At 43.9% G+C, this 21,015-nt stretch overlaps 2 protein-coding genes across 2 annotated transcripts in view; one reads left to right on the top strand and one right to left on the bottom strand.

Annotated features, from left to right (window-relative positions):
* The first annotated feature begins 22 nt into the window (after nucleotides 1–22).
* Nucleotides 23–6,801, top strand: LOC110973492 (uncharacterized). Its single transcript, XM_022224356.2, has 5 exons — nucleotides 23–252; nucleotides 856–3,501; nucleotides 3,908–4,057; nucleotides 4,614–4,697; nucleotides 5,703–6,801. Exons 1-5 carry the CDS (start codon nucleotides 148–150, stop codon nucleotides 5,859–5,861), a joined length of 3,144 nt encoding a protein of 1,047 aa, XP_022080048.2. The 5' UTR covers nucleotides 23–147; the 3' UTR covers nucleotides 5,862–6,801.
* Nucleotides 6,802–9,524: 2,723 nt separating this feature from the next.
* The window catches only part of LOC110973279 (phosphatidylinositol 3,4,5-trisphosphate 3-phosphatase and dual-specificity protein phosphatase PTEN-like), a 45,676-nt gene continuing 34,185 nt past the window's right edge, over nucleotides 9,525–21,015 (bottom strand). The window contains exons 7-9 of the mRNA XM_022223974.2: nucleotides 17,796–17,897; nucleotides 16,947–17,156; nucleotides 9,525–15,733 (exon numbers count right to left, since the gene is read on the bottom strand). Coding sequence (XP_022079666.1) covers nucleotides 15,560–15,733; nucleotides 16,947–17,156; nucleotides 17,796–17,897 — 486 coding nt within the window. The 3' untranslated portion in view covers nucleotides 9,525–15,559. The remainder of the gene's footprint in view (nucleotides 15,734–16,946; nucleotides 17,157–17,795; nucleotides 17,898–21,015) is intronic.

The following is a 21,015-nucleotide window of genomic DNA, read 5'->3' as shown; positions in this document are numbered from 1 at the left end:
AGAATCGCCAATTTATCCCCATTGGGCGCCAAAGCAACAACCCACTGCACGTTGGGTTTTAATTTTGCTACATGTGCGACTCAACACGTGTATTTCGAGCTAATTGGGCAACATCTGATCTGCATCAACTTAGTAAACTCCTTCAAGATGAGTTCCGCTGTTCCGAGTAAACTGTTTTCGTACATCTATGGTTTTCTGACGCAGAACAAGCTGTCAAAAACAGCAAAGGCTCTGCGGAAAGAGACGGGATCGGTAAGTCATGTAGGCCCTTACCTGAGCATGCTTAACTTTAGTGCGATTCCTCGATCATGTCGATGGCGTGATTGGCAATTGAATTTTGTCATTGCTTGTGCTGCATGACGACGTGATCACGATGGCCTGCCTGGGACTTAACAGACTTCTGTTCATGTTTTGGTCTTTGGTGACAGTCTTCAGGTTTGTCACCATTTTCTTAAAGAGTCATGGTGTGTTGAACTGGGCAAAGATTTTTTAAACTTGTAGGCTGTACCCAATCGTTTTGTAAACTTGGATATTAATGCCTGGGCATGTTTTGTCATCAATGATAAAATGATTACAATTATTAAGTTATATGATTGCCAAATATAAATTATAAGTTTAAATCAATGCATGCCTGCTGTAAGATTTCCTCAAGTCATGTCAATTTTAGAACCGTAGCTTGCCCAATCTCTAAAAATGTTGCTCTTTAGTTTGTGGATTTTGTTTTTAAACAATCAATGGAACTCAAATATTAGTGTGAACACATATTACAGGCATGTCAGAGAGTTAATATTTTTGACACTGCTGTGTTGATATGTTGTCAAAACTTGTGATTATTTTTCTTTCTTTCACTCTCAGCCAATATGTGCACCAAAATCAGAGGATCCCGACCTAATTCAGATCCTTAATACCTATGAGATGGCCTCTCCAACTGGGGCAGTCAAACGCAAAGCCAAGCCTGACGACACACCACCCACAGCCTCAAAGAAACAGCGCAAGGGTGAGGAAGCAGTTGTGAAAACACCTAAAGTAACTGCAAAGAAAGAAGACAAGATGCCTGCTAAACCAGCTGTGAAGACACCAGCACAAACAAAGAAAACACCTGCCAAAACATCAGAAACGGCAGCGGCCAAAAAATCAGCCCAAAAGGTGAAGATGCCGAGTCAGGCTCCTAAGAAGGTGAAAGCACTACCAGGGACAGGAACCAAGCGGAAGAAAGAGACCAGTAGTGAGAGTTCCAGCAGCAGCGAAAGCGAGGGCGAGAGCAAACAAGTCAAGAAGCCCCAGGCTAAGAAAGTGGCCGTGGGCAAAACAACACCACAGAAAGCTGCCAAGAAGCAGGTCAAGGCTGCATCCAGCAGCTCGGAATCTGAAAGCTCCAGCTCGGACGAGGATGAGAAGCCAACACTGGCAAAAAGCACAAAGCCAGCTGCTAAGACTTCTGCTAAAGGGACGCCTTTGCAAAACGGTAATGGTAGTTCATGCAGCTCTGAGAGCGACAGCGAGGAGGAACAACCCAAAGCAGCCATAAAGAAGGAAACTCAGACTCCGAAGGGCAAAAAAGCGACTCTACCAGCACCAAAGAAACCAGAAAGCAGCAGTGATGACAGCTCGAGCTCAGACGACAGCGATGATGAACCAAAAAAGCCAGCCAGGAAGCCTTTGTCAACTCCCCAAACCCAGGCAAAGTCTCCCAAAGCACAGCCGGCCCCCAAAACCAAGACACAGTCCTCAAGTTCAGAGGAATCGAGCTCTGAAGAGTCCAGCTCTGAATCAGAAACAGAGAAGCTCTCAAAGCAGACTGCCGCAGTCAAACCAACAGCAAAGTCACCAGCGACAGCAAAATCACCAGCTAACACCCAAGCTAAAAAACAGGATTCATCAAGCTCTGAAGACTCTAGTTCTGAATCAGACAGTGAAGATGAAACGTTAAAACCTGCTGCTAAGCCAATACCTAAATCAGCACTTACACCTAGTAAAGTACAGGCTAAAACAGGAGCAGCTAAAATGCCTGCCAAGTCTTCAGCTAAAAAAGAGGATTCATCAAGCTCCGAAGACTCTAGTTCTGAATCAGACAGTGAAGATGAAACGTCAAAACCTGCTGCTAAGCCAATACCTAAATCAGCACTTACACCTAGTAAAGTACAGGCTAAAACAGGAGCAGCTAAAATGCCTGCCAAGTCTTCAGCTAAAAAAGAGGATTCATCGAGCTCCGAAGACTCTAGTTCTGAATCAGACAGTGAAGATGAAAAATTGAAAACTGTCTCTAAACCAGTTGCACAGTCAACACCAGCACCAAGTAAAGTACAAGCCAAAACAGCCAAAGAGTCCTCAAGCTCAGAGGGTTCAAGCTCCGAGTCGGAGAGTGATGAAGATGATATGCCCAAAAAGTCAGCAGGCAAACCAGCCCCCAAAGTAAATGCCAAACCGGCAGCTAAACAGGATTCCAAAGCGGCCCTGAAGGCTAAAGAGGTGTCGTCAAGCTCGGAAGACTCAAGTTCTGGATCTGATGAAGATGTCCCAAAGAAACCTACCTCAGTCAGCAAGCCATTAGCCCCAAAGCCATCAACCCAAGTAGCCAAGGCCAGGGAAGCTACCTCAAGTTCCGAAGACTCCAGCTCTGAGTCGGACTCGGACAGTGATGCAGGACCCAAGAAATCCGTTGCCCCTCCCTCAAAGGTTCAACCACCTAAATCTGCACAGGTTGCCAAGAAGAACACCCCGTCCAGTTCTGAGGAGAGTAGTGACAGTGATAGTTCAGAAGAAGAGGAAAGTCCCGCTAAAAAGAAGCCAGCTTTGGCAAAGCCAGCTGCGAAGTCCATGCCAGCCAAGCAGCCAGCAAAGCCCCCTGCTGCTAAGCCCCCAAAAGATTCCTCGAGCTCCGAGGATTCTAGTTCAGAGGATTCAAGCTCTGATAGTGAGTCGGAGGCCAAAAAGCCAGCTTCGACTACACCCAAAGCAATGCAGAGTTCTCAGAAGAAAACTTCAGAGGCACATAAGAAAGCAGCGAGCTCAAGTGATAGCTCAGAAGATTCAAGTTCCGACGAGGATGAGGGTGAATCCGAGACCAAGAAACAACTGACTACAAAACCAGCTCAGAATTCCAAACTGCAGGCTGCAAAAACACAGAAGGCAGCTGCAAGTTCAAGCAGCGACTCGGGCAGTTCCGATGACAGCTCTGATGATGACGCTGAGAACAAACCAACTGCCACACCACAAACTCCAAAAGCCTCTGCAAAAAAAGCAACACCGATGGCTGTCAATAGTAAAGGCGATTCCTCAAGCTCAGATGATACCTCAGGTTCGGATGATTCCAGCTCAGAAAGCGAAACTGAGACAAAGAAGATCACAGTGAGTCAGACAGAGCAGAAGGCTACCAATGGGAAGACCACACCCAAGCAGGCGTCAAAGACCAGCAAGAAAGACAGCAGCGAAAGCAGCTCTGACGAGTCGAGCTCAGAGAGCGAGAACGAGAAAATGGTGATGAAAAAAGTGTTGACAAAAGTGAGTATCACTAGAGGAAAAGTCGCCGCATCACCAGAGAGCTTTTTTACAAAACTGAATCTTTTTTTTTTTATGATTTTCACCCATGCCCTCTCAAGTTACAAATAGCCCTGTTGGGCAAAATCATAGTGAAAGGTCAAACTCAGGTCAAACAAGTGGCATGCCAGCATGCTCCTCCGTACATTTGTTCTATGATAGGATTCCCTGAGTTAGGTCAGTTTAAACTCCACGTTCCTTGTAACAAGCCCATAGTTGAGCCAAGCTTTTTAAAGAAATGATACAAGTTGGTGGACAGTGCTGCCCAAAAGGGTAAAAACCATGTCGGTAAAACCCTCTTGCAGAAAGCAATTCCTGACGGGTGACTTGTTCCCCGTACACTTTTCCACTCATGTTTTCCCGCCTATAGAAGAGGCCTTCCAAATCATCCTCTTCCTCCTCGAGCGAGGACAGTGATGACGAAGATGACGACTCCAAGCCAGTCAACCAGACCCTGCCGGCCAACACCGCACTGGCCCAGTCCAAGAAGAAACAGAGCCCTGCAACTCTGCCCAGAGCAGTGAGTTTACCGTTAATGTTTTCTTGCTTTTTGTACAAGTCTCAAACATCAGAGAAAAGTGGCGTGGGTGCTCTGAACGGTACTCCCTGGTGCGCTTCACATGGCGAAGGAATTGTCGGAAATTTTCCTGATCACATGGCTATACTATTTGTACCCAAATTCTTTCTCTGTGCCCCACTGTGCACCTGCATGTGCAATTATGAATTACTCCTTCCAACCTTTTGTGTATAATTTCAGGTTATTTCACGTTGCAAGACTCACCACATCTTTGTAGCTTGCCACTGACGAATTTTATGTTCAGAGCACCCCTTATGCATTTTATAAAGTTCCACTTTTTTCACACACCCGAGTGGATCCATAGGGGTTAAACATTTATACATGTAGGCATGCAATGAAGCCGGTGATCCTGACCTTTGAACTCTGTGCCTCTCAAGACTTCTCCCATCCAACCTTTGACCTTCAAGTGTGGTATTGTAATGGACTTGATAACGCCTACATTTTTGGTCAGTGTACTTACGTTGTGGTTCATTTTCTCACCCAATATAATTCTGTGCAGAAAAAATCTGAACCGTTCCGACGAGTCCGAGAAGAGGACCACCGGATTGACCCAAGACTGAAGGACAACTCTTTTGAGGCAAAGGTAGCGCATACAGATCTCCACTGAATATTTTACACTCCAGTGCTGGCAGGAGTAAAATCAAATTTCTGTGCTGCACTGAAAACAAGTTGAGCCCGTTGTTTCACGACACCTTTAGCGTAATCCACATCTGGGAATACGGACGTACTCACTTTTTCCAGTGCAGTAAGGAAAATCGTTAATGAACACTTCTGGCAATGACACTAAGGATTCCTCAAAAGCGGCCCGGGCGCCGTAGCTCGCCAGCCTGACGAAACCTGCAGAGAGGAGTCAATGAGAAGAAGTTAGTTTTTTAGAGGTGGGAGGGAAACCCCAAAGAATATTCTTTGTGAAATCCACAGAATTGTGTAGGGACTGGAAACCCAATCTGCACGTGGACCAGCCCGGGAACTCAAAACCCAAGCCGCAGAGGTGAAAGACTGAAAGACTCACTCCGCAAACCCAATTCTGCAAACGTGTCGGCATTTTTTAAGCACTTTGTATTTTGGCCATCAGTCACACCATTTATTGCATGTCTGCTCAGTGAAACCAGAAGTAGTCGTGAATGCTCCAAGCTGTACAATTCTACACTCGGAATGACTAAAGTTTTACTTACCTGTGAATGAACCTGTCTAGCTGTAAATGCTTCTGTTCTTTTTGTTCCTTGTTTAATAGCGCTTTCAGCTACTCAAGCAGTTTGCACCAATAACTATACGTTTATTCCTAACCTTTGTTAATTGGCATCACATTACGGAGTTAGGAAGATGGTCCAGTTTTAGGGACAGGAGGAAACCGGAGTACCCGAAGAAAACCTGCGAGAGCGAGCATGGACTGGAAACCAAATGCACTTAAAGCCTGGGCCAAGCCTGGACTCAAACCCGAGCCTCATTGGTGCAAAGCGAGGAAAGAGCTGCTATACTAACCCCCCCCTCCCCGTAAACGCTCTGTATACACTGGGTTTAAGTTGTCAGTTGTAAGGTCACGCTGTGAATAGATACATTTTCAATACTTTTTTTTCTTAAAATTCAGAAAGGTGCGAGAGGCTCGTGGGGCGACAAGGCCAACAAAGACCTGAAAGTAGTCCGGGGAAAGGCCTTCAGGCACGAGAAGACCAAGAAGAAGCGGGGCAGCTACAAAGGTGGACAGATCTCGACTGCCGTCAATTCCATCAAGTTTGACAGTGACTAGAATCCTTCCCTAGTCATCAGAAGTTTGTTCCCTTTCTTGAGCACCTTTTTTTTAAAAATCCACGCCAATGGAATCGGTAGTTTTGGTGCAGATTCTTTCTGCGAGATGGTGGCTTTCTTCGAGTTGAGGCATTTTTACCTCAGGATATTTCAAGTGAGGAATACATGACATCAGTAGATGTACGTATTAATTTATAATCCATCGCGTTATCTGGAGACAATTAGAAGCAATGATGCGATTGCTTGGGTCACATGCAAGCACTGTGTTCCGTTCAAACTGTCGGCGCGCTTACAACTTGCCACACTTTCAGAATACTCCTAGCTTGCATCCATGGGACTGCCTCAGACACATCTGATTGCGTTTGCGAGATTAGTCGGAAGCCATCTGGTCATGCTGTGAATGGCCATACACAAAAATTGACTCTGTAAAGTACGTCAGCAGTGAATGCTACATGTGTGTTGCCGACAGTTGACGGTGTTGGTAGTGCGAGTCGCCCAAGTCAACTTCAGATTGATTACTTGTGAACTTGCAACTTAATAGTTAGCATTAGTTTTTTTGGTCAACTACTGAAAGTTACAATATTTTTTGGTCAGATGGGGAACATGTCCATTGCAGAATTCCTCGAGTTTGTAAATAGTTGTGCGTATCATTTTGCACCTTATGACATTTTCTGGAGGCAAAAACATGTATCTGTAGATTAACTAGCCGGTACAGATTTTCTCAGTTTTCCCCATTATTTCTTTTCATTTAAAACTTTACGGAACTTGTGCGCTTTTTTTTCTAAGTCATTTTCAATTGAGATGTGGAACATATTAATCATTCTCCAACTTTTAGGCAAAGCGTTTTGTGCTTTCATTTCAAGATGTTACATGTCCTATTCCTAGCAGTGCGAATTTTCATTGTAGAATTAAAATGGTTTTAAAACCCTGCCAACAATTCAGCTGACGAGCACGGGATGGATTTTATTTAAGTGAAGGCTCATTTAGTGGAAGTTGAAAACATTTACATGTTGTAAGAAATTGTTTCTTACATTTGAAGATGAAGCAGCAGGTAACGGAGTAGGGATCAATCATGTAATGAAATTCTTGAAATCTGTGAAATGCTGATGACATCTGATCATGCCGTGGTTGAGAGATTACAATACTTGGCTCCTGAAATTTAAAATTTCAGATTTGTAATTAAGAGTTGCTAGTTATGACTTTGAAGTTCATCTGCCATTGTGTTGTCCAAATAGTGTCTTGTCCTAAACAATCCTCACTCATACAAGTGATTATCCTATAGATGAATCCGATTCGACGTCACAACTGCAGTGGCGCTGCACTCGCACGCACATTTTTCAGCTTGACGTGAGCATGCACTTGGCAAATCACGACATCTTATTGGTCAAAGAGGCGCGCGTACCACCTGTCCACTAACGTTGCACCGCCGCAGTAATGGCTTCTAATTCTGGTTGTCGAATCACAGTATAAGTGCTCAGACACATAAGAAAATCAACCTCAAAGAAAGCAAACAGAAATTTTACCGGCGCCAGACGCAGACAACTTGTGACCAAAATAAACCTTTCTTCGTTTTTTAATTCTTCACAGGTGGCTGTGGTTTCTGGGCTTCATTAATACACCATCATTATGTACAGCACATCATAACGACAAGAACAGGGGGTCTGGGAGTTAGTGCACACATGTATAAATCAGTTATCATCACAGTGGGATCTGAAAGATTCAAGGGGCCTGACTTCTCGTGACGTCAGTAAGTTCACAAAATGGGTTCTCTCTATCAGATTACCCAAAATTCTGCCCATTGAGGTGGGTGAAACAAAAGGTGCCACGACAGTGTTGAGCGTAAGACACCGGTGCAGTTCTTAATTAGCAGCCTATTTACTACCCGAACAGGACTAAAATTAGAAATCAAAGTTTTGGACTAATCAGTTGCAGCACATGTTGCGGGTACTAGCAAACCTGTTATATGGATTTTCTTTTTCTCTGAAGTAGTCGTTTGAATGCTTAGCTACTGCTCTTTCTGACCCAGGCTCTTGCCATGGCGCTGTTGGGTAATCTGCGGTCACTCTATCTCAATGAAACAGTTCTACCACAGTTCCTGGCCATAACCCACCAACTTCTGCCCACCTCCAGCTCTCGATTTTTAATGGTGTTGGCACACTGGATCCTTCAGTGAGAAAACCCTGCTATGTACATGTGCAACCTCCTTACTGATGGATCCAGTGACCATGGTAACGCTGTCACTGGTAATTTACAGAGGCCCCAGCAAATGGTGGTAAGCATCGTGATAACTACTGTACGGAATCGCTCTGCACAGAAAACAATACAATGTTTCAACAGCCACCAAAGGGGGCCACGGAAAATGTCTAGTGAAGCGTCACTGGAATCCTCTACAGATTTGCCAACCACTGGTCCAATCAATTTAAACCCGCCTGTCAAGGTGGCAGCCACAATCTATAACCATGCCTATTTTGCCCCTTGGTATGCCCTTATGTGACACTGACCACCGTAGTGGCTAGCCCAATGACCTTGTTATCCAAACACTCTTTTCGTTAATACTATGAATTACCCTCATTTACGTTGAACTTGGGGAGAATTTTCAGTGCAAATTTGCTCCGAAGCTCTGTTTTATGCAATACTGACCATGCTGGCTCTTTAAGAGGATGTTCAGTCACATGATGTTTGCATACATGAAATAATAGAAATACGCAGACTTGAAAATGCACGTGCCTCCATGGATATGGTACGCTTGTTACGTTACGTCACGTGAAATACCTCTGTAAGTGGAACCAATAAGTTGGGAATGTTGGATTACTACTTTACCAGGGTGCATCCCTTCAAATTACCATAACTTATACATATTCATGATCTTCCAAGGCACTCTCATTGGCTATTTTTTTTACCATTACCGATCTGTTCCATTCACCATCTGCCTACTGTTTCAAATACACAATGGGTATACCGAGTGTTTAACAAGTGGTGAACCAGATACGATCCAGTGTATTTCTTATGGTCTTGTTAAGTCCAGAAAGCTGATAAATGCCACCATTCACTCCCAACACAGACGCTGGGCAATTATAAAATAGCCAATCTCCAACCGTGTCGTAGGGGTGCAACAGCACCAGAGATACTAACACAACCCTGGCAATGCAGGGAAAAATATATATCTATATATCTCTCTTGAGCCAAACTTAGCCGTGTGAACAATTTCAACGTTAGACCTGCAACAAAATCTTGGCATATTCGACATGATACGTACGAATAAAGCATTCAGCAGCACAGTGCTAGCTCCATAATTATGAAGTATGTAGTCCTATGTCAAATTACACCTTTGGTACATTTGAAATGAGCAGCCCTCTGATGCAGGACTGCATTGCTCACGGGGGGGGGGGGGCATTTCAAGTGGATCTGTCGGTTCACTGACACCAGAACCCGCCAAATGGACAGCGTGAACCCAGCCCTGGGATCACTGATCGCAATCCAGATCCATGTGAAACAAACAAGCCCATAGCCATTCGTGTACACCAACATCTATGGATCAATAATAAGAATTTTCAAAACACCAGATTTACAAAATGACGAAGTATCTTCAGTTTACCCAAATAAGTGTTTTTTGGGGGGGTGGGGCAAATAAAATGCCATGGATAACAGTGAAACAAATACGTGATGAACGTCCTAGTCCACTGTCGTGTTTAACACAACTTAGCAAAATTGGACATTGTAACACTTTCTTGTGACTTTGATATGCTACAAGTGCATCATCAAACTGCGTAGAGTTAACCCCCCCCCAAAAAAAACAAGGTCATGAAATTGGGCTTCAAAAATATTGCCTAAACAGACTGAGTGTTTATGCAAATCAACTTAACGTGCCTTCTATGAAACAAACTTCTGAGTGTGATACAGTTGCTGCAAAAAAAAACCAAAACACTTTGGGGGAGGAGAATTCAGGCATTTACCCTGATACAGATTAAACTTACAACTGTACGATCTTCTGTTAAGTACCTTGCTCAAATATTTTGATACACTTGCGGTAAAATATAGAAAAAAGAAGGTCGCAAATTTAAGCGATAAATACATAATTTAAGTCATACTATTTTAGTGGTCATGACATCAGTCCTGGACTGGTGTAAGGTTTGGCTGTAACTCCAGAGTTGCTCTGTCAAAGTTGTACTTTTTTTTACGCTAACTTGGTCACATTGCTTTCACACAAACACTGACACCAAGCCTTACCATACAAACCAACCCAAATAACATACAAACTTTGTGTTACACAATCTGCAATAAAAAGAAAGCTTAAGTCCTAACATTTCAGAAAAATACTGAAAAACATGGGCGTTGGTTTTTTTTTGTCTTTTGTTTTGGTCAACCACAGTCTATATATAACCTTTGGAGTGTTCACCCCCATATAATGTGCCTACAGTGTTTATGTACATAATTATACATATATTCTATGTTACAGATATCCCACACAAACTACACTGCAGTGTCCTCCTTGTTTGTACATCAGATTACTAGACTATATCTTGCTCCACAAGTGTAAAAGGTGCAGTGGACGAATATGTGGCAAAATGTACTTTTATACTTCAATTTTCCTCCAAAAATACATCTATATCCACTCTAATCGACGTGTCTAACAACTACACATCAACTGCGTAAAGTCAAAATCTTTTGAGACTAAAAAAAAAAAAAAAGACAAAATGTACAATAGTAACTTGTAATTATGAGGGGATTGCAACGTGAACAGTATCAACCTAGTCCCTGATGGTATTTGTTTTTCCCCTGTAGGTATAGTCTGGGGACTAACAACCAGACGTGTGAAGTCTATAGATCACGTTCAGTGAAGGAATGGTATCCGGCTTACGGTAATCGCGATCGTGATCAATGCATGTCTGTCTTTGATACCACACAATCGAGGCTTTGCACCTTTTTTTTCTTTTTTTCTCTCTCTCTACTGAACATGACTTGATGGACATCTCTAGAACTGTGAGCAAGGTCGAGTTATTTTACAAAGGCAGAGTTACGAACTTTACTACAGTCTCACTGCCACCTCAGGAACAACGAACACTGTGCTCCAGGAAGCCTGAACGACCTCAACGTCCACTGACCTGGGCACTCACAGACTGGTACCTGAGCACTGATTGCCAAGGAAGCTAGCCAGAATAATGGCCAAGTCCATGTGCCAACCAGTGTTCAGAAAAAAAAAATGTTGAGAGATGGAAGCTTAGTTTGGACATTAGCTGGGACGATACATTACAGGAGTGGTTCCTGAAGTGAACGTTAATCTTGACCTCCAACGGATCTACACAGCACCAATTCTGCCCATTATTCACGGGTCACACAGTACTGACCATGAACAGCACCTGACTGGGGGTAGGGTTGGGATGGACCCCCCCCTGTGAATCCCTTTGTGCCTACCAGCTGTACTAATCTTTATACAACCTGATAAAGTACAATGCGGTGATACGACTACAGGTGTGGTCCTACTTTTCTCCTTTTAGGCAGAGTATTTTCAGCTGAAGTCCTGTTACAGAGTCAGCCTTTTCCACACTCTGCAACGTCCGCATAGTGAGTATGCAGGCCGTCTGCAAAAAAAGCTAGTTAAAACTGTCACAGAGTCTGCCTTTCAAATTCAGTTGATCGCTTACATTTCTAGAGTGTGTCTCAATCTGGATGTACTTATGGACCAAAAATGTCCAGGACAGTTCTAAAGAGAATGGGTCGATTCTGTAAATTTTCAAAATTTCATTTGTTTAATTTTCAAGAATTCCATTTCCACAGAATTTTTTTTTTCTCGAGGGGTTAATGATTTAGAGATAAAAATGTAACAACTGTGAAATTTCAGGTAAATTGGAGTGATGGGGTCCATATTCAACCAACCAAACATCCACTAAACCTGCACCCGACACCAACTCCCCAGTAGCAGGTAGCAAGCCGTGTATTCAACTCGCCACGGACATGCTTGAAGATTTCCGATGGGGCAGTCTACATACGTCCGCTCCCTTTCCCTACATGGATCGCACTACAAAAAACCCCCAAAACAGTCAAACAACCAACGTAACCCTGTTCCAGAGGACACACTCCACTGTAAAATTTAACGCCCCTTTGGGTATGTCTGGTGCAGCAGATACATCACTGGTATCCTCAAATTTCATAACACAAGTACTTGCTACGATGGAAGGAAGTGTTGGTGAATTTATAAAACCCCCAGAGAACTACTCAGTTCACAAATGACTATACTCGTTACTGACACTGTTTACTGTTTTCCTTTTCCTCAATAATGTAAAAACACACTTATAATAACAATGGTGATACTTAAAATCCTTTGGCAATTTGTTGCTAGTTTCTCTTGTCTTAATTCTCAACTCGTACACCTGTGCTCCTCTCGGCCATGACACAGTACGACTTTTTTTTGTATTAAGCTCCTTTTACGTGTTCACATGTACATTCCCTGACGTGTTTTTGGTGGGGACACAAATCCAGTGCAATTTCCACAGTTTCCCCACGCCGCTGTGAACACCCGTCCCTTCCTCTGCGCAAGAGATATTGGGCACGGCCTTGCCGTGGAACGTTGGGAGGACAGAAACTAGCGTCGTGAAACCCTGTTTTCGGTCAAGGTTGGCGGGGGGGGGGCTGTTCAGTACAACTTCTGTATGCATCCTTGACCCCAGCCATGTTATGCAGTTTAAAACCAGAAAAAAAGTATAGTTCACAAAGCACTGTGCGGTAATGCTTTTTTTCCCCTTTTACTTTTTTTGAGGGGTGGAGGTTGTGGAATTTGAACTTTGACCTCTTTGCCCCTCTGAACCGCTGACTGTAGACAAAATGGAGAAAATGTGGTAACTGCACGCTCGGGTTTATGTCCTCCATTCAGCATTAATTTAGTTTTACATAAGTATTCACATGCAACAATAAACTCCTTTTAAAATATAAAAAACTAGGGCTTAAGGTGCAAGAAATGTACATTTTCCTCTATGAACAAGTGTCTAACATACTAATTTCTGTTTCAATATGGTAGAGGCTTTCATATGCTATATCACGACCATTGCATTGCAGGGTGCACAGTGGTTAAAGTAACGAGCCTTCTAATTGGAGAAGAGCTGAGCAGGGAAGCCTTGTGAACCAATGACATTCCCTGTGGCACACACAGACACACGCACATAGATTTTGGTCAGAACTCGCCTTCATATGAGGAGATTAGTGGCGTAGATGAGTCCATCACAAGTCCAGTCACAGATTTCTTCACAAGACTGGTCACGAGTAACAGGAGGAACACTGACAAAAGAATACTTTTGTCAAAGTAATTTAAATATCTTGTGAACTGGCTCAAGACCGAATGACTTGTGACGGACTTACGAAGATTTACAGGGACCTGTGATGGACTTACAGGGGCTTGCGATGGGCACGGCTACAACACTGGCGTGGACCTCCTCCAATAAAGGTTGCCTACGTGCTAGAGCAGTTCATTATCGATCATAACGTCTTGGAAAAGGACTAGGCAACCCATGTCCTTTACTTGAGCAGTCCACATAAATTTGACATGACAGTGATAAAGACATGTTGAGGATTGAAAGTGAGGTCCTCAGACAGTTCTCCAAAGAAACATGCCGTACTTGGAATTTTGAAAGGACACTTTTCTTTTATTGTAAGTCAGGGCCGCAGAGCTTGATTTCAAATCTGTGTAAAATCCAAGACTTCTTTGAAAACTGGTAGAAGAGAAAAAGTATCTCCAGGGTCAAAGTCTTTCCTACGCAACTGCAGTATGTTTCTCCAGTTTGTGGACCTGGATCAGTGCGATAGCTCTGTCCATTGCCCAAATGTGAAACCAGGAATTCATTACAAAAAGACAAGAAGTTCCAAAAACTGTGATATATTTTTTTCCCCAGAAATAAAAACGATTCAAGGAGATTTGCACACCTGCTTGCCAAGCTTGGGACCCACTCATACCGAAAGTCTCACTGATTAAAAATAAGTTGAAAAAAAAAAGGTGGTTAAACTTTTCAGAAGTAATACAAGGTCAAGACTGATGAAGCTATCATCATCTGACTGAGGTTGCCAAAGGGAAGGCCAACGTCCAAAACGGCTATGTCTGAAATGGGTGTACTGTTAAAAAAAAAAAAGAAGGAATGCCATCCCTCCTGGAAACTGCAGAATTAGTTATGGCTAGTGTGTGCGCGCGCTATTACCTTGCATACCTAGCGTGGACTTGTGAAAAAAAGATGTCCACATGATGCAGGAAGGGAAGACGTTCTGTGGACATACCCATGTTCACAGAACGTTTCCTCTTCTCTGAAAAAGACATTTAGAGGCATTTTGGGGTTAGGTTTATATGCCATAAATGGAAGAGGAACAGTCACGGGAACCTTTTACAAAACAACTGCAGAAAACAGTGTTCCCAGTTCAAGAAAATGAGTATTTTCACTTAATTTTCTTAACCACTTGCTGCCGGGAGGAATTTGAAGTTGCATGGCATAAAACCAGGATATTTTCAGTTGTCAAAATTCTTTAAAAAAATCATAACTTCATTTACTGGACGTTTACACCCACACGAATGACTGTCTGGTGGCTACTCTAATCTGACAGACAATAACTATTGATGCCCGAGTATTTCAGCCAGGTTTGCCGTTTGGTAAAAAGAGCCCAGATTGTGCAGTGTTACGGAAGTTTTTTTGTTCCCCAAACTGGCACAGTGTGCCGCTGGCATCTTTTTTACAGAAGCCAGATTAGCATGCAGTGGTATTGTATTGCTCATCACTGGGATGCTGGAGCGTTTTGTCCCCGGTGGTAATCCGCTCATGCTGAATACCACAAACAGTGGTATAATCTTTCAAAACAACGATGGATTTCCTCCTCTTTTGACAACTGAAAAAATGTTAACAATTCCCAGCAGCTCGGACTTATGTTTCGAGTACGGTCTTTTGTTATAAGGCCTAGCTCTTCTGTCTGGTTTCGGGCTCCACGGTTTCGTGTATAAAGCCCACGTGCACGAAACCAGGCTCCCCGGCAGCATATGGTTAACTGCCTGAAAACAAAGGAATGTCCACACTGAGTATGTAACGTATGTGCATGTGCCTGCCAGCATGGGTGCATGTGTAACGGGAGAAAGGGGAGGGGGGGGGGAGTGTGAAGGGAACAGGGAGAGTAGAGTCACAGAAGCTAACAGCTGCTTCAAATTCAATTATTAAAGTACTGTATCATGATATAGATATAAACATTTACAAACAATAGCAATCCTTTCTGTGCCTGTCCAAATACCAGCTCTGCTGCTTCTCCTTACTGATCTGAGAAAAACGTGATTGACTGACGTCTTTCAACGCGGCCCGCTGCCTCCCTGAGGGCGCTAGACAACTCTGAAGCCACTGTCCAGATTACAATACGCTCAGAGACAGTGCACTGACATCAGAATGACCTTTTTTCCCTGTAGGGACCTCTGTCGTGGTCCCAAACAATACCACTTCCCTCTTGGCCAACCGGATCGGTTCCCAGCCCACACAATCCACGGGCCACATCGAGGCCGCAATGAGATTGTGGCTGGCACTCATCAGCTCCGACTGAGCAGTCCGGCGCCCTCACAGAGGAACCCAGGCAGCACACAACGTCTCATACACAAAATGCAGGAGGGTGAACAGATGGTGGAATTTTTTTTTTTTCTTTTCACACGGAGAAGGTCGGGCACCAAGCCTAGGAGGCGGCGGGGGGCCGTCATCATACGTATGTCACCGTGCCATCCTCCCAGTCCTCGCAAGCCTCGTCTTCGGACTCCCACGACTCAGTCTCCAGTAGGTCGTTGGAGCTGCCGCAGGGGCTCATACTATCCTCCAAGTTCGGGGATCGCTTGTCCATGTCGCCGTTGTTGCCCCGCGTGAAATATAACCTGATCTGTGAGAGAAAAATCTATGAGTCAATATCACACTAGTTTCAAAAGCCTACTCAGTCAACAAGTGCTGGTTGGAAAATCTACACATGGTGTTGTCGTGGAAGGAAACCAACAAGCTAAACATAAAACCGTTCAGAGAACTACCAACAGGTCCAAGAAAACGAGAATTGAAGACCATAAAAAGATGGATACAGTACATGCCAACTTACACTAACAGGTAGACAAATGAAACAAGGACTTTTGACATGACACTTGATCTCTATGTGACAACAGGCAAGAACCTCCTAGCTGGCCTCTGGTGGACAGCAAAGCATTTAGCCGCTCCTGGTCGGTTCATGATTTTTGAAGGGGACCTGTTTCACCCTAGGCACCTCTTGAATAGGATCGCGTACATTCCTTGCACTGACGAGAGGGAGGGGGGTGGCAAAAGTTGGCTGTGAAAGTGTTTACAAGGTATGGTAATTCCTAATTCGGGGCTTTGTGTGATTGCCACACAATGGAATACCACAGTGATGATCTTTTCCCACAATGTATGCCCTGTGATTGGAGCCTTCTAACAATGGTTTACCAGAATTGTAAATCTCTCCTTTTGGCCTAACACTATGTGTGATTAAAAAAAATCCATTTGTGTGCAGTCCACGTCTGCCGACTGTCGACAAACTAACTTCAACTCAAACCAACTGGAATCTCAGTAGTTCACACTGAGCTCCTGGAAGTTAAGGTTAACTGAACAAATGTACAAACTGATGAATAAACCCAGTAAAATGGCCTGTGAAAAGTTACAGTAATAGTTGAGAGTTAGTTAGAGTTTAATTATAATTGAAATGTTTTTAAACAATATCCAGAATGTGAAAGTTGTTTTGATTAATAAATAGGAGATACCAAAACACAAAAAAATGGTGAAATAGCCCAGCCCCCGAGAGGTATCTCATTAACATGGAAAATATGCATATCTGTGACATACATTTGAGAAGACATCGTCGGGTGCCGCTTGCCGGTCAATGCTCATCTTGGGTTGAAGACGTAAAACAGTGCCATTCACAGACACACACAGAGAAGGTACACTTAACACAAATCTTCATGGAACAGGTGCCAAACACAGTTGACACCTAAGCACCCCAAAGACCCCACGCAGTCACGTCTTGACACTTGTTGGTTCCAACAAGCAGCCTCGAGCTGAAATGATGCACCCGGCATCGCCCAGCCCCCTTTTACCTTGAGGTTCGGTGAGTACAGCTTGTTGGTCTTGTCCTTGTAGGCCTTGTCCAGCGCGTCCTTGTTCAGGCCCATGACCAGCTCCTCGCCCCCATTGGCCACCGGGATAACCTCCGTGTTGCAGGTGGCCGAGCCAGGCCGGCCCTGCTCCGTGATGGGGTGGATCACGAAGAAAGTGTTGAACCAGAAGTGGAACATGGACTTCTTGTCCTGGAGGTGCCGATGATAAAGGAAAAAGGAAAAAAAAAAAGGGAGATGGTGGCTAATTACTCGGGAAGATGACAAAACCTCAGAACAGCTTCTGCCGCATTTGCTCAAACAAAATGGAGTCGCAATTCACTGTATTCAAAGCAGAGACTCCGTTTTCGGGTGTGGCAGTTCTGATAGGCCATAGCACATTGCTGGGCTTTTTTCAACCCCCCTAGGGTGTATGTAAAACCACACTTGAGATTGGAGGATTGAGGACTGTTGGGGCTGAAGTCCAGTTTATGTGCTGTCTGTGCTCCTAACCTGCTTTTTTTGTTTTTGCAGGTGAGATGTTTGATTGCCCGCTTGTTCTGTCTATCACGTTTGACCACAGCTGGCAGGATTGGGTGGTGTACCAAAACAACAAACCCCTAAACCCGGATAATGCCCCCCATAAAGAAACTACTCCGTAGCAGGGAATAAAGTTTCTCAAACAAATGCTCAGAAATACCACAACTCGCTTCAACGGCTTGACACCCCATCTCTGCAACTGAAACAATTCAGAGTAGCGGTCCAACTGTAATGGTTTTGGTCTGGGTTTTTTTGCTTTCCTTTTACTTTTAGTTTTTTCTTTTCAACCTTCAAAATAAAGACTCGACTCACGAGCATGGATGGTTTGTGGAAGAACTCAACCTTGACGTCGCCGCAGATGGGCACCGTAGTGGGAATGTCAAACTCAATGATCCTCTCGCCTCTCTTGATCCCCTGGGCAGATCAACCAAATCAAAATCCATTTTAATAAAATCATAACGGGTTGATCAAATTTAAGAATTCATTAAATTGAAGACAAAGTCTGGTTCCTGCCGCATGTAAGAAGGAAGGACGGAAAAAAGACCGCTCTGATTTGTGATGTCTGTTTCCAATGGAAATATTGCAAAGAGAATACATATCCAGAAACACAATGAAAGACAGCCTATTTTCAAGTGCTGATAATTCGGCACCCGAGAGAAAAGTCACTTTCAGAGTCGAAACCCTGAAATCTCTCAAATCTGAACACAAACATAGCGTCCACACTCCTGGCGATCCGTACTTTAAGTCATTACCCTCTGAATTTTGCCCCACAGTTTTTTTGGTCTACGGTACCACAATCACCGAGTAAACAGCAGTAACATATGAAGGTTTACTGTTCCATGACAGGTTTTCACACTGAAAACTAATAATTTTGTGCAAATATGAATTCCGCTAAAAATGACAGACACCTTTTGGGTTACTCCGCCCACACTTTAAAAACTTCTCAGGCTATGACTACTGAGGGCGCTGTTTACTCTGATGCCACTTCAGGCACACGCACCTATTTGGGGGTTAAACCATACAAATTATGGACACCCAGTGTAGCAGACTGAAAATGTATGAGCAAAAAGTTTACTAAATGACAAGCTGTCACGTACTGAGGGAGAAAAATTAACATGACAACTTGACCATGGCAACCGGTAAGCGCGAAGCTTTTGTAACCACTGAACATTCTGCAGAGGACATGACTGCACGATGCTGTCTTGACTTTGCAAATTTTCACCGACAAGCCTGTGAAGTCTTTCATTTTTACGTACATAAAAATTTTATCAAAAGATTGTTCATGTGATGCCAAAAAAGGAGTAAAAAAAAGAATTTGCGACTCATGAATGGACGGTCACAGGTCTAGCAACTGCCCGACAGGCCAACTTTTTAAGACTTCAAGCTATCCAACGCCCAATACAGAGAAGCATCTACTCTAGGTTATCATGATAGATCAATAGTTCTCCACACCTTGCTAGCAATGAACAGCTGTCATACATGTTCAAAAAACTTGAATTTCACAACTTAAGCAGTGCCTTTCAATTGCTGTTAATGAAATGATTACCAGCCCCTCGCATCCTGGAGTTCAACAAGGTGTCACAGAGGATGGGCCGTGTCAAATTAACTCGACCAGGAAATGAAATTACGGAAAACAAAGGCCTGGCCAGCCTCTTCGGCCGAACGAATTAACGACCCTGCATTGGTCAGGTCCTCTTCCTTCCTGAGTATAATTAGATGACTGGGGACAAGTCTAAAACCTCCTCCGCCAACCCGCCCACCATCCACGAGGAGACAGTTCCCACCCTACAGAAAACCCACAACTTCCTGTCAAGCTCCTGCTCACTTCCAGCAGGCAGGCTGGGGAATTTGGAATAAGCACTTCAATTTTTCAGAATACGACAACCTTGCCTCCAGGTAATTAAAAAAAAAAAAAGAATTTTTTTTTCTTCTCTTGAGGCCTGTCGTCCTGTTTCCTTGAGTCACTAATGCCATTTCCTCTTCAGCCCCTCCCCCCCAAAAATATCATGGAATTGCCAAATCATGTTACATAACTGTCTTAAATGTCCTTCGACATGCAAGGACTTCAAAGAAGGGGGAAAATATAAACCAGCTGGGATTTGAACCCACAATGCCCCATTAATCACATGCCGACAGCCACTAGGTAATGAAAGATATTTTTCTTATGTGATACTTAACAATTGTTGACCACTGCGGTGTGGGATATGGCATTTTGAACACCTGATCACATGACAGAGCGATATATCCACACATCACACTAACCGTGTGGCACCTCATTCTGCCGATAGCATGTGCATGCGCATGAGACAGAAGAGCTTCGGGTAGAGCGACCGTTGCCGTTCATTGATTCAGTTCTGAGTGGTACCCATGATACATTTTGTGCATAGGTTACCAGGGAATTTGATCAATGGTCGCGCTTGTGTAATGGACTCGTTCCCATCCCCGCAGCGTATAAGGTAATTCAGGGACCACTATACCAGACAACATGACATGTGAACTGTGACATGTTCAAAACGTCATATCCCACATCACAGCAGTCAACGATTGTTGAGAGGCAGACAACTCGAACCGTCCTCTGTTTTGAACAACCTATGGGAAGTGACACTTTCTTGTTTCAAGCGCATGTATCTAATTGCACATTTAAGGTACCGATCTCAAGAACTACAGTTTGTGGGGGGTGTCCCTTGATCATGTTCGAAATCAAAGCAAACTGACCAGAAGTACTGATTAGCCATTTCTACCGACAATCAACTGGCTACTGACCACCAACAGCCACATGATGTCACATTATCCTGATGAGCTGAAGTATTCTGTAAATTTGCAAAGTATCACCGCTGCAGCTGGAGATGCATGTATGAAGAGGGAACAGCCAAGTGCTGTTTTTTTTTCTCCTCCAAAAGCTCCACAGGTTGACTGTAGCACACTCTACAATTCGACGAGCACGACAGGTTTGGGTGTCACAACAGTCAACAGATTACCGCAAGCGGAGATGGGGCAATGACTGACAAATCTCCTGGCGAGCAGGCTTTCTGGACTGCAGGCTAAAGCCTGATTAAATTTCCAAACAGTGTTTCCCTGACGATCATGAGCCGATTTCATTTTGTCCAAGCAGAGATGAGCTTGACCAGCAGTCGAGAGGTTGTTGGCGAAAAAGGTGTTGTCAGTTGTGGCCAATTCCCTCCTGATTTCCGCTCAGCGAGGACATTAAAAGCTCTGCTTTTGTAAAAAGCAGAGCATATCTGTGTCTATAAAAACAAAACTACTTTACTTCTTGGCCTTCGCAGAGCAACAAAACAAAACAAAATTGGCACAAACAACTTTTGCTGAATAAAAACAGTCTGTCAGCAGAAATGTCAGGAGACGCGCAGTTTCAACACCACAGCTTTGGTAAATATGGGCCTCACGGATTTGAACCATTGTGGCGACATCACTTGACACGCGATGAAATAATCGTTAAGTACTGCTTCACAGACCCTCTACGCTATCCAGCCTTTAATTCGGCCAAATCTGATGATGATCCCAGCTTTAGAAG

Source organism: Acanthaster planci, linkage group LG19 (assembly GCF_054643075.1).
Source record: "Acanthaster planci isolate LZ-2023a linkage group LG19, COTS_SCS, whole genome shotgun sequence".
NCBI classification, from domain to species: Eukaryota; Metazoa; Echinodermata; class Asteroidea; order Valvatida; family Acanthasteridae; genus Acanthaster; species Acanthaster planci.
This window is presented reverse-complemented; position numbering and strand designations above follow the sequence as displayed.